The 12,826-nt window shown below is 40.2% G+C and overlaps 1 protein-coding gene across 2 annotated transcripts; it reads left to right on the plus strand.

Moving 5' to 3' along the window:
- Positions 1–820: 820 nt before the first annotated feature.
- Positions 821–12,361, plus strand: LOC139419111 (hydroperoxide isomerase ALOXE3-like). 2 transcript variants are annotated; one of them, XM_071169043.1, is made up of 15 exons: positions 821–905; positions 1,778–1,931; positions 2,562–2,769; positions 3,036–3,117; positions 3,235–3,357; positions 4,129–4,232; positions 4,774–4,946; positions 6,253–6,396; positions 8,219–8,422; positions 9,933–10,019; positions 10,296–10,465; positions 10,610–10,731; positions 10,947–11,047; positions 11,266–11,436; positions 11,588–12,361. In XM_071169043.1, exons 2-15 carry the CDS (start codon positions 1,785–1,787, stop codon positions 11,765–11,767), a joined length of 2,016 nt encoding a protein of 671 aa, XP_071025144.1. In that variant the 5' UTR covers positions 821–905; positions 1,778–1,784; the 3' UTR covers positions 11,768–12,361. The 2 variants fall into 2 exon arrangements, with proteins under 2 accessions (XP_071025144.1, XP_071025146.1); XM_071169045.1 differs by lacking the exon at positions 821–905 and having other exon boundaries at positions 1,711–1,931.
- Positions 12,362–12,826: the final 465 nt, after the last annotated feature.

The following is a 12,826-nucleotide window of genomic DNA, read 5'->3' on the forward strand; positions in this document are numbered from 1 at the left end:
CACGTTTGACCCCGTTCTATTGATTCCATTCCAGCCATTACGATGAGCTGTTCCTCCTATAGCTCCTCCCACCAGCCTCCTCTGGCCTCACTTATTCTTTGGAATTTGCCATGAAGGATATGCGATAAGACGCGAGTTAGTGATACATATTGGCCGGTATGTGTCCTGCCAAAAAAGCACAATGGGTGTTGCATCATCAGTGCAAGCAGGAAGTATTTGGAAGGATTTGGAGGCTGTCCTGGTGCAGCGGTCTAAGGCACTGCATCTCACTGCAAGAGGAGTCACTACAGTTCCTGGTTCGAATCCAAGCTGGATTACATCCAGCCGTGATTGGGAGTCCCTTTGGGCGGTGCATAATTGGCCCAGCGCCGTCCGGGTTTGGCCGGTGTAGGCCGTCATTGTAAATAAGCATTTGTTCTTAACTGACGTGCCTAGTTAAATAAATGATACATTAAAAAAATACTGTACAGTATTGTATATATAGTACTAACTCCATATAGTGACTATACAAGACTTGTGAAATCCTGTTTGGATATCTTGCAGACCACCAAAACAGAGTCTGTGACAACAATTCAATTTCCCACCTGTAACTTGCATTGCAGTGCTGAGCAAACATTTCACCGCATGCCCTCAGAATTGCGAAATTGACGTTACAACACCCTTTCAACCACGGCTCAAATTTCTACTGTGTATTTACAATAGGTGATTGGGCAACGCTTCGCTATCAACATTGCCATAATTTATCATGCAGGATATGCAAGGTCAATGGTGGGAAGTAACACCCAGATATGTACATATGGTTCTACACACACCTCCAGCCAGGTATAAAACGAGCAGTAGGGAAGGTGATCATTACATGCATGTTAAGACACAGTTAACAGGTTAACAAACTATCAACCAATCAGGTAAGGGAACTCTGAATGTTTAATTTTTGATAATATGGGAGATGTGTGCAGAAAATACAGTTAAACTTGATGTGCAGCGTGATTTCATGTTTTGTTTTCTTCAACTATGTGTAGAATGAGGAGGCTATTATTTAACCAGAGATCAGTGTACTGAGCCATGAATGCAATGCACACAATGCAATGGGTATTTTGGATAATATGCACACAATGCAATGGGTATTTTGGATAATATGCACACAATGCAATGGGTATTTTGGATAATATGCACACAATGCAATGGGTATTTTGGATAATATGCACACAATGCAATGGGTATTTTGGATAATATGCACACAATGCAATGGGTATTTTGGATAATATGCACACAATGCAATGGGTATTTTGGATAATATGCACACAATGCAATGGGTATTTTGGATAATATGCACACAATGCAATGGGTATTTTGGATAATATGCACACAATGCAATGGGTATTTTGGATAATATGCACACAATGCAATGGGTATTTTGGATAATATGCACACAATGCAATGGGTATTTTGGATAATATGCACACAATGCAATGGGTATTTTGGATAATATGCACATTGAATAAGCATATTACTCCTGTCTATGGTTCATTTGCTCACTGTCATTTGCTTGAGCAAAATGTCCCCCTACATGCTGTGTGTATGCAATAACTGTGGCTTTGCAAGTTTGTTATTCAAGCAAGAATACCCTAAAAAACAAAAATGTGTTATTAAAATGGATGAATGGATATCATGCAAGTCTTAATATTTGCAGAAATGTTTGCACTGTCTACATTGAATGAACTGTTGTTTGCTGTGCAGTCTCAGTGTGTGCAGATAAGCCTATCGTAGTGTTTTTCAGAGTCAAAATGGCAAAATACAAGGTGACTGTGTACACACACAACATCGCAACTGGCACCACGATGAACAATGTCTTCATCAAGCTGGTTGGCGAGAATGGAGAGAGTAAGCGCACGTGGCTCACTAGCTTGAAGGGAGGCTTCTATCAAGGCACGGTAAGTCAGTAATGCTCCTATCAGTACTAAGAGATATGTCTCTTTAAAACTAGAATCCTTAATTGAAACAATAACAAAGAGGCACCCCACCTCTGTTTTGGTAAAAAGCTGAGGGATGGGCTTGTAGAAATGTCACCATTCTCAAATTCATAGAAGAATGTGTACTTTTAACCATGTTTTGTGGCTATAGCTTAGTGTTTGTTTACATTTACATTGCTTACAATCATTGGGTTCTGATTGGGTACGACAGTTGAACTAAGCAATTATAAATTATATTCTTCAAGAATCTATGAGTATATATAATTTATAAGTCCAAGATATGGATGTAGCAACAAATTATTCTAGCTTCAATAAGACTTACCATTTGCATTTTTCAAATACTGTGCTCAAAACACACCCAAACGCACCAATATGTTCATACACATATAGTGTATGTGACATGAATACTGGTAGTCCAGGATTAGTTATATTTGCCTTTGTTATTTGCTTTCTCACACAGTCCAGGTTCTACTCTCTCTCACTCTCTCTGCCCCTCCCTTTTTCTCTCTCTCTCTCCCTCCCTCCATCTCATTATTTCATTCCCTCCATCTATCTCTCACTTCCTCCATCTCTCTCTCTCTCTCTCTGCAGGCGTCTTGTGAATTCGACGTGGTGTGCCCCTCCTCCCTCGGCACGCTGGTGCTGATAGAGCTGGACAAACAGCCCCTCCCACTCTTCCCCCAGGACGCCTGGTTCCCGTCCAAGGTTGTCGTGACGACGCCAGAGGGAGACACATGCCAGTTCCCCATCTACCGTTGGATTATGGACAAGGAAGTGCACCTGTTCAGAGAGGGCACAGGTCAGCACGGTGTGACGTTATGAAACAACATCACATGCAGACATGTTAGAATGAGTAATGCATGGGGAAAAAATTGATACTTGCAGCCATTGTGTGTGTGTGGGGGGGGGCATTTTCTTTGTGTGTGCATGATGTCACTAAGTTTTAAAAGCTACTTTTCCTCTTAGGGCCACCGTACATTCAGTAATACATGCAACACTGATTCTGAAGGATTAGTGCAATAATACGTGTGATTAAGTTGATTTATTATTTTTTATATTTTTCAGCTAAAAGGCTCTGTGATGAAACTAATCATCTTGCCAGGTACAGCAGGGAAAAGGAGATGAAGACGAGAACTGAGCTGTACTGGTAGGTGCTGTGGTCTTTCGTCCTAGCTACCCAGTCTGTCCATTATATCTGACCAACCTCCATATATTTCCTGCTCCTCCTCTTTCTCCTGCTCCTCCTGCTCCTCCTCCTACTCAGTTGGGATACCTACAAGGAGGGTTTCCCCGGCAGCATGAAGGCAGACAACCCTCTGGATCTTCCCAGCGAGATCCAATTCTCGTTCACCAAGGCCACCCAGTTCCTCTTCACCGCCGCCACCGGGTGAGTTCCTCACCTAAGCCAAATGTATACCCAACTTGAGTACACAACACGAGAATGCAATGTGCTACTCATTATGGCTTCCCTATGTGGTTATGTGGTAAGTTACAGAATGAGGAATCGGCGTGCTCAACTCGAAAGTCTGTAGTAACAAAAAGTTGTTGGGTTCCGGGTTCAAAAGGCATGCTCTGGGGGGGAAAAACCCCCAAAACCCTCATACATTAAAAATATTCTTTACATTTTAATGTATTTTTAGGCACTAGAAGTTGTGAAAAATTGTAGAACAATGTATGTAAATAATGAATGTAAATTATGATTGTGAAAAAAGATACTACAATGTTTCATCATTTATGTGTGAATGTGTGAATTTTTCTCCAAAAGCTGATGAAGTATGTCGCCCAAATGTGTTTGATTCCTCTGATAATTACATTAAAACTTGAGAATAGTTCAGTGCGGATTTGAGCTTTTTTCCTTTGTCCAGTACGTGGTGAGTTTAACATTTTGGGTTGCACACACTTGCATGTTTTTTCAACTATGCAGGACAGACATTTTTGCGTAGCTAATTACGTTGCATACGTCGGGCATAATTCATCCTCTAAGGACAGTTTTTTATTTCATTTTTTATTTATTTCACCTTTAGTTCAAATAGTACTTCCTGCAGAAGATCATTAAAACTCTAAAGTATTCCATTCATTTATATTGTTGAGTTGTACATTTGCTCTGCAAAACTCTATTGGCTCAGCTTGACACAGTTCCTTGTCTCCCATTCTGTAGGATCACTGAGCTGAAACTGAAGGGGTATTCTGACAGCAAGAAGAGCTGGAAAAACATTGATGAAATCAGCAAAGTCTTCTGCTGCAATAGAACTGTCATCTCAGGTGAGTGCATTTCATAGGTGCATTTGCAGAATTAACTCCAGGGGCCTGTTTATTAGGTGGTAAACGTTTTGAAACAAAGTGAAAGGGGAAGTAATACTACTTGAATATGTCCAATAAAAATATACATTCAGTACCAGTCAAAAGATTGGACACACCTACTCATTCAAGTTTTTTTCCTCCATTTTCACTATTTTCTACATTTTAGAATAATAGTGAAGACATCAAAACTATGAAATAACACATATATGTCATCTATATCATGTAGTAACCAAGAGAGTGTTAAACAAATATTTTATATTTGAGATTCTTCAAAGTAGCCACCCTTTGGCTTGATGACAGCTTTGCACACTCTTGGCATTCTCTCAACCAGCTTCAAACTTTTGACTGGTACTCTATATACTGAAAACGACCCTGGATTACTAGGCATCATCTGGAAGAAAACAGACTGTCCAATAAGAAACTATTGATTTTTATTTTCTGTTGCAAAAGGTTTTGCTATGGTGTGCACTAATTAATACGACCCAGAATTTCCTCCTTCCAGACTACGCACAGGAGCACTGGAAGGAAGACGAGTTTTTTGGGTACCAGTATCTGAACGGCTGCAACCCCATGTTGATCCGTCGCTGCTCGGAGTTGCCGGCAAATTTCCCCGTGACAGGAGACATGGTCAAGCCCTCTCTTCGTGGATCGTCCAGCCTCCTAAAGGAATTGCAGGTACTGTACAGTTTGTCAAAATGGGACTCTTTGTTAAAAGTTGCCTAAATTATTGCAGTACCACTTCTACCAAGGGTGGCGCTGGACTAGGGGCAGTCCTCTTGGACCAAGGTGAATATCTTAGATATTCACAATTATCAATGGAAGTCAAGAGATCCCTTTGTTGGATGTCTAGACATCCACTTTCTTGGACCATCAGAAGCATGTACCAGATTCCTTTTTGGACCTACAGATGACTTTTGTGGAGGTCCATCCAGTACGTTTCTCAATAGCTAGGTTTCCATCCAATTGGCGATAGATTTTCATGCAAATATTCTCTAATTCGCATTAAAACAATATGCACATTTCCCCACGATAGATGTTTCCATCAAATTGACCTGTTGCAGATATAAGTCTGTGTGATGACGTAGTGTACATAAAAATAACCTTTGTGGTTAAATTCCCATGTACCCAAACATAAAAATAACCTTTGTGGTTAAATTCCCATGTACCCAAACATAAAAATAACCTTTATGGTTAAATTCCCATGTACCCAAACATAAAAATAACCTTTGTGGTTAAATTCCCATGTACCCAAACATAAAAATAACCTTTGTGGTTAAATTCCCATGTACCCAAACATAAAACATTTAAACATGTAAATGGCATTTCCATCGCATTTTCAACTCTGATGGCTTTGTCACAATTATTTTTCTGTTATATAGCGAATATAGCGAATGTGCCCACTCATCATAACTTATTTCATCTAATAAACTGTATGTTTTCCTGAGTCGTAGTGAGAGGACCACACAACATGTCATCACGTGACTCAAGTTTACTTAGATATGATGGTTATTATATCCATTTTTGCACATAAAAGTGCCATTCCACCACCATTTCTCGCATAATAGATTTTACAGACACAAAAATATCCCACCTTGTCTAGCATATTTTGTTTTGTTGACATGCTGAAAGTTTACAGACAAGCGTTCTGTTTCCTTCAGGCCTGTCGTGACATTTTCTATCTGACATGTACTTCAAAAATGTTGGATGAAACCTGGTCACTGAAAAAATGAAAAACATCCCAGTATTACTTTCTTTGATGTTTTTGTGGGGGGGATGGTAACCCTACAATCCAAGAAAGTAATCGCAAAAATAACTTTATTGGATGTTTTTTGGGATAATCCTAGTAAAACACAGAGCTACAATATCTGTCCCATTCCAAAATACCAAGAAAGTGAACCGTAATCCTAACCTGTTGCATTTTTGCATTCTATCCTACAGTAACTTTTGGATTTATTCTCCCATGTCATCCAATCCCTAACAGAGCGGCAACATATTCCTGCTTGACTACAAGAACCTGGATGGATTAAAGGCAAACGTGATCAATAGGAAAAAACAGTACATGGCGGCTCCTCTGGTTCTGCTCTACAGAACCCCTGATGACAAGCTGGTTCCCATCGCCATCCAGGTAAGGTTGCCCTTACTAACTTTGAAGTGAAGACTACAGTCACGGAGACCATTACAAGTGAGAGAGTCTGTAAACCCATCATGTTTCAATCTCCTTTAGAGAGCCCACTTACCCATGGAGGCTGGTGGAGATAGAAATGGAGAGTCCGGGCTCATTACTACCGCTCCCTTCTTTACGTTCCAAACATTACAACTAGCCCGTCCTCCCCATGTTTCCCTCCACCAGCCTCCACTGTATCTGACAGGCCCAAAGAAAATATGTTTGACATTGTCTTCAAATGCTTTGAATGAATGTATTACACACTTAGAACATATGGTTCATCAAGGGTCCTTTGGGAAGGGTGATGGTTTTATGTGAAACCTTTGAGTCCTTTAATGCTTCTTTGGAGTTCAGGGAAGGGTTCTTTCCTCTTTTGTGATAATCAAATGTAGGGGGGGGCAGCTCATAATTTTTTTTTTTTAGAGGGGGGGGGTTCTCAAAGCTCATTTCGAGTGAGAGTGTCATTCCAGGTTATCTAATCTGTTGTGTTATTTTGCCATTACATGTTAAATATGACTATGGCTAGTGAAAGTGTCTTGTGAAATACATAAGGGATAATCAACGACTATGTGTTCTCTGGAAAATAATTAATAATGAGGTGTGTTCCACAACGCGCTAGTAGAGTGGAACTGACCTTCCACAGAGTTCCATTATTTTCCAGAGTACGCATACAGCCCCGAGTTGATTATCCCTTTTATACCATGGCTATAATTTAGCACATTTACTTGATAGAAATGTGTTCATTTGGCAGGGATAAATGAGTTCAACATCCACTGAAATAGCTAGCAAGTTTACTAGATAGCGACACTAGTTGCCTGGGTAACCAAAAATACTTGCTAGTTTAGCTAACCAAACCATCAGTCCTAGCTTGCTATTATAAATTGAATTCAACAATGCCACTAACATTAGCCTAAAGCCATGTGCGCATTGTTGAGCTTATAATATGAATAAAACATTTAAAAAAAAACTAATGTATCAACAGTTTTAAGCTAAACGGTCTGATCTGTTGCGTCAGACTATTACATTTTTACATTTTAGATGTGCAGTGGTTGTATGCATTTTGAATCTGTCATTCTTTTGAACCGTAGACATATTTTGTATCATCCCAGGGATGAGAGGAAGCCCTTAATTATAAAGACATAACAAGTAGGCTATTTGGTTGTAATTGCAATGTTGATACATTTTTTAGACTATCAAGGGTGTCCAACTGTCCTCCAGGAGAGCCTTAAAGGGGCAGTGTTGTATTTTGAGACTGATTGAATATGCGAAGAAGCCAATAGACAGAGTGTAGCCTCCATGTTTGTCTGATTCTCTATGGTTAAAAAAAATCTAGTAATGCATTTAATTTTGTAAAGTGGTTCATTGCATCATACAATGATGTACAAAACATACAAATGGTGTTACAGACCCTTTTTTTTGTGTGTCTTGAGCTTTTGGACAAGTAAAAAAGGTTTCCTACTTGTCCTAAGGACAAGTGGCTAAAAAAGTAAATGTCAAGCCCTAAACCAAAAAGAGTTGTAACAATAGCAGAACCATTTTTGGTGCTAAATAGAACATAAAAAAAATAAGTTATTTATAGAACCTTAGGAAAGGGTTCTTTATAGCACCATAAAGGTTCCATTTATAACCTTATGTTCATGGTTATTTATAGAACCTTCAAAAAAGGGTTCAATGTAGCACCAAAAAGGAATCCGCTAATGTTATTATTTGTATTTTTCCATTAAACAGGGATAATGTTGCTGGTAGCCATCTATGAGGTCCCTAACACTCTCTCTCTCCACAGCTGAAGCAGAAGCCTGCTAAAGACAACCCCATCTTCCTTCCTACTGACTCTGAGTATGACTGGCTCCTGGCCAAGATCTTTGTGAGGAGCGCTGACTTTCAAGAGCACCAGCTCAACGTCCACCTGCTGCGCACTCACCTCCTGGCTGAGGTGTTCGCTGTAGCACTGCTGCGCAACATGCCCATGGTGCACCCCCTCTACAAGGTACATAACACAGTACAGTATAGCATAACATAGCATAAACCCAGGAGGTTGGTGGAACCCTAATTGGGGAGGACGGGCTAGTGGTAATGGCTGGAGTGGAATGTTATCAAACACATGGCTTCCATTCACTCCATTCCAGCCATTATTATGAGCTGTCCTCCCCTCCGCAGCCTCCACTGAGCATAGCATAGCATAACATAATATTAGCATAACATAACATAATATTAGCATAGCATAACATAATATAGCCTAGCATAACATAATATAGCATAACATATCATATCATAGCATAACATAATATAGCATAACATAACATAATATATCATAGCATAACATGGCTTCCGGGTTGGATGCGTGCTGTGTTAAGAAGCAGTGCGGCTTGGTTGGGTTGTGTTTCGTAAGACGCATGACTCTCGACCTTCGTCTCTCCCGAGCCCGTACAGGAGTTGTAGCGATGAGACAAGACAGTAACTACTAACAATTGGAAATTGGGGAGAAAAAGGGGGTAAAAAACTATATATAAATAAATAAATAATAATATAGCATAGCATAAAATATCATAGAATAACGTAACATAATAAAGCATAAGATAAGACAGCATAATATATTATATCATAGCATATATAACAGAATACATCATAACATAATATAGCATAGCATGTCCAGTTAGTGCTCCGAGGATCAAATAAAATAACATAACACATGCGCCGAATACAACAGCTGTAGACCATACCGTGAACTGCTTACTTACAACAATGCAGTTTTAAGTAAATAGAGTTAAGAAAATATTTACTAAATAAAATTAAGTTTAAAAAAGTAACACTATAAAATAACAATAACGAGGTTATATACAGAGTCAATGTGCGGGAATACAGGTTACTCGAGGTAATTGAGGTAATTTGAACATTTAGGCAGTGCTAAAGTGAGGGGTGAGGTCAATATAAATAGTGGCCATTTAATTGATTGTTCAGCAATCTTATGGCTTATGGGTAGAAGCTGTTAATGAGCCTTTTGGACCTAGACTTGGCGCTCCAGTACTGCTTGCCATGCGGTAATAGAGTGAACAATCTATGACTTGGGTGACTCGAGTCTTTGACAATTTTTGGGGCCTTCCTCTGACACCGCCTAGTATAGAGGTCCTGGATGGCAGGAAGCTTGGCCCCAGTGATGTACTGGGCCATACGCACTACCCTCTGTAGCGCCTTACAGTCGGATGCCGAGCAGTTGCCATACCAGGCGGTGATGCAACTGGTCAGGATGCTCTCAATGGTGCAGCTGTAGAACTTTTTGATGATCTGAGGACCCATGGCAAATCTATTCGTTCTCCTGTGGGGGAATAGGCATTGTCGTGCCCTCTTCCCGACTGTCTTGGTGTGTATGGACCATGACAGAGGATAATGACGCATGAAAGTATAATACACCTATTTCGAATCTGTCCTTACTAATGCCAGTTTCTCTCTTGGGATTGTTGACCATCCATCCTTCTCTCCACCCTGTTTTACTGCTTTAGCTTCTGATTCCACACACCCGCTACACCCTCCAGATCAACCTCTTGGCCCGGGCATTTCTAATAGCTGATAAAGGAGTTTTCACTCAGGTAGGCTACTGAGTGGACTGTTTCCATAGAAGTGTGTGGTGTCCATATTAGGAATCACACATCCATGGAAGTTGTGTCAGAGTCAGCGTACATGCGGTTGTATGTCTTTTAGTGAACCTACAGTACCCCCATGTATGGTCATTTGGCCCTCCTGGTCAACATACTTGCTGGTAGGTTCACTATCTCTCATAGAACCAGTGTAATATTGCAGCTTAGTTAAAGTACATTATAATGTTACAGAATTATGTAATCAAATAACTTTAAGTGACGTTGTAGTTTGCTGCTTCGGGCGGAGAGGGGATGATTGAGATCCTGAGGAGATCTGTGGCCTCATTGACCTACAGCTCCCTCTGTATGCCGGAGGACATCACTGCACGAGGTCTGGAGTCAGTCCCCAACAACTACTACAGGGATGATGGACTCAAGCTGTGGGACATCATCCACAGGTAGGCTACGACAGAGCAGTAGAGCAGACCTACATGGTGGTAGTATAGTATCATCCGCTGGTAGAATCTACAGTGAAAGAATAGCTCTACATAGATATGATATCTTCTTCTTCCTTCGTTCTTCCATTGTCGCCTTCCGTATAGGTTTGTAGAGGGAGTGATTGGTTTCTATTACAAGAGTGACTCAGAGGTCCGGGAAGACCAGGAACTACAGAACTGGATCAAGGATATCTTTGACCATGGCTTCCTGGCCCAAGAATGCACAGGTGACGATGTACAGGGTAATATGGGGGTGTGTTGTAATGACGTATGGTGAAATGTCTTATTTTTCCAATATGTTTTTTGGTTTCTGGTCCATAACTTCCCCGGCATAACTCACATCTTCCATGGACGTGACTGTCCTATAGTAACAGTCCACCCAGCTCCCTTGGCATAACTCCATTCATCACACACCTCTCTCGGTTCTTATCTTTCTGTCCAGGAATCCCTCAGTCTTTCTCTACTGTGCCAGAGGTCGTCAAGTTCGTCACCGTGGTGATCTTCACCTGCTCAGGCCAGCATTCTGCTGTCAACTCTGGACAGGTGGGTGTAACGTAGCCCATACTTTTTTTTCAAGTATGTTATTAATCTAAATCTAACAACTACTGACGTTTGCTGCCTCATCTACCATTTAGGAAGATACGTATTTGTAAAAATGTTGCAAGGTTTTGCTGTAATTCCTTGCCACTATCATATCATCATTTTAGAATAGCACCATATTGGATGTCAGTAATAATCAGTCATTTTTCTTCTTGTTACAGTATGACTATGGTGGCTGGATGCCCAACACCCCCATCTCCCTGCAACAGCCACCTCCCACCACTAAGGGACAGTCTACCGAGAGCACCATGCTGGAGACCTTCCCAGATGTCGGCACAACAGCACAGGGCATGTCCACCATGTGGCTCCTTAGCAAGCAATCCAGTGACTTTGTGAGTCTGCCATCTTTCATGAACTATAATCAATATCATCAAGGCCCGAAATACTATATTTAGGTACAAAATATCCTATTTAAGTGTCCTTTTTAACGTTAATATTATAACTATCAATAATTTACTAACTTCGATTATTCTCCATATGCAGTTGGCTCTTGGCCAGTACCCAGAGGAGCACTTCAATGAGATACCACCCTGCACGATGATTCAGAAATTCCAGACGGAGCTGAAGGTCTTCAGCGAGACCGTCAAGGCCAGGAACTCTGGACTACCAGTGCCATACACCTACATGGACCCTGTTGTGGTGGAGAACAGCGTGGCCATTTAGATAAGCCAAAGTCCTAGACCAGGGTCCAGTTCATTAGGCACTAATTGGAAGAAAACTGAGGAACTACCTTGTTTTTGTTGTCCTTTGTTTAGCGCTTAAAAACGTTTCGCATTGCGTGCCCTGATGAACACGACCCAATGATTCTGGAGGCATGCAATTGTAAACATTCTAAAATCTACAAAATGCATTGAGTATGTCAATTTTTGGAGCTTTGCTAAACTAATGTCCCACTTCAATCAGATAAAGGGAAATTTTACTGTGGGTTCAGTCAGAATGTTATTGCTGTATCAGAAGTGTTAACTGTGTTAAACCAACACACACCGCCACATGGTGTCCCTCACAGACTAAGAACACTTGTTGATGTTATTATTACATTTGTACGTGTTAATGGATGTTAAGAAATACAGGGTCTTTCTGACGGATTCATTTCTGGTGCCATATAACTACGGACTACAGGGACTCCTGGTGAAAATGAGCTCTCCTACTAAATGATGTGACACTGAAATGTTGATGAACATTAAACAAGTGTCAGAATAATATGAGAGAACAATAGGTGTGACTCTCATTTGCAATTAAAAGCTTATCTTTTTTTAATATCTCCAGTCTTATTGTGATATTTGCCTCATCTCATTTTTGTTGAAGCCCTGTCTACCTCCCTCATGTATTAAATGTTTAAAAAATACGATTAGAAAATTATATGAATTCAGGTATAAAAAAACACAAAGGTTTTATTTTCTTTTAAGGCTGGATCAGCTTGATATTTCAGAAAGATTGTTGCTTCCATCAACATAATTGTCTGCATAATTTCCAATCCCCCATATATTTTTGGGGTAAATATATATATATTCATACATACATACCCATATACACATATTCATACATACATACAGTGGGGCAAAAAAAGTATTTAGTCAGCCACCAATTGTGCAAGTTCTCCCACTTAAAAAGATGAGAGAGGCCTGTAATTTTCATCATAGGTACACTTCAACTATGACAGACAAAATAAGAAAAAAAATCCAGAAAATCACATTGTAGGATTTTTTATTAATTTATTTGAGT

The sequence above is a fragment of the Oncorhynchus clarkii genome, chromosome 10 (genome assembly GCF_045791955.1).
Source record: "Oncorhynchus clarkii lewisi isolate Uvic-CL-2024 chromosome 10, UVic_Ocla_1.0, whole genome shotgun sequence".
Classification (NCBI taxonomy): domain Eukaryota; kingdom Metazoa; phylum Chordata; class Actinopteri; order Salmoniformes; family Salmonidae; genus Oncorhynchus; species Oncorhynchus clarkii.

Coding starts and splice junctions, on each gene's coding strand:
- LOC139419111 (XM_071169043.1), top strand. CDS start 1,785: ATGGCAAAATACAAGGTGACTGTGTACACACACAACATCGCAACTGGC. Junction 1,932..2,561: donor GAGGCTTCTATCAAGGCACG/GTAAGTCAGTAA, acceptor CTCTCTCTGCAG/GCGTCTTGTGAATTCGACGT. Junction 11,437..11,587: donor GCAAGCAATCCAGTGACTTT/GTGAGTCTGCCA, acceptor CTCCATATGCAG/TTGGCTCTTGGCCAGTACCC.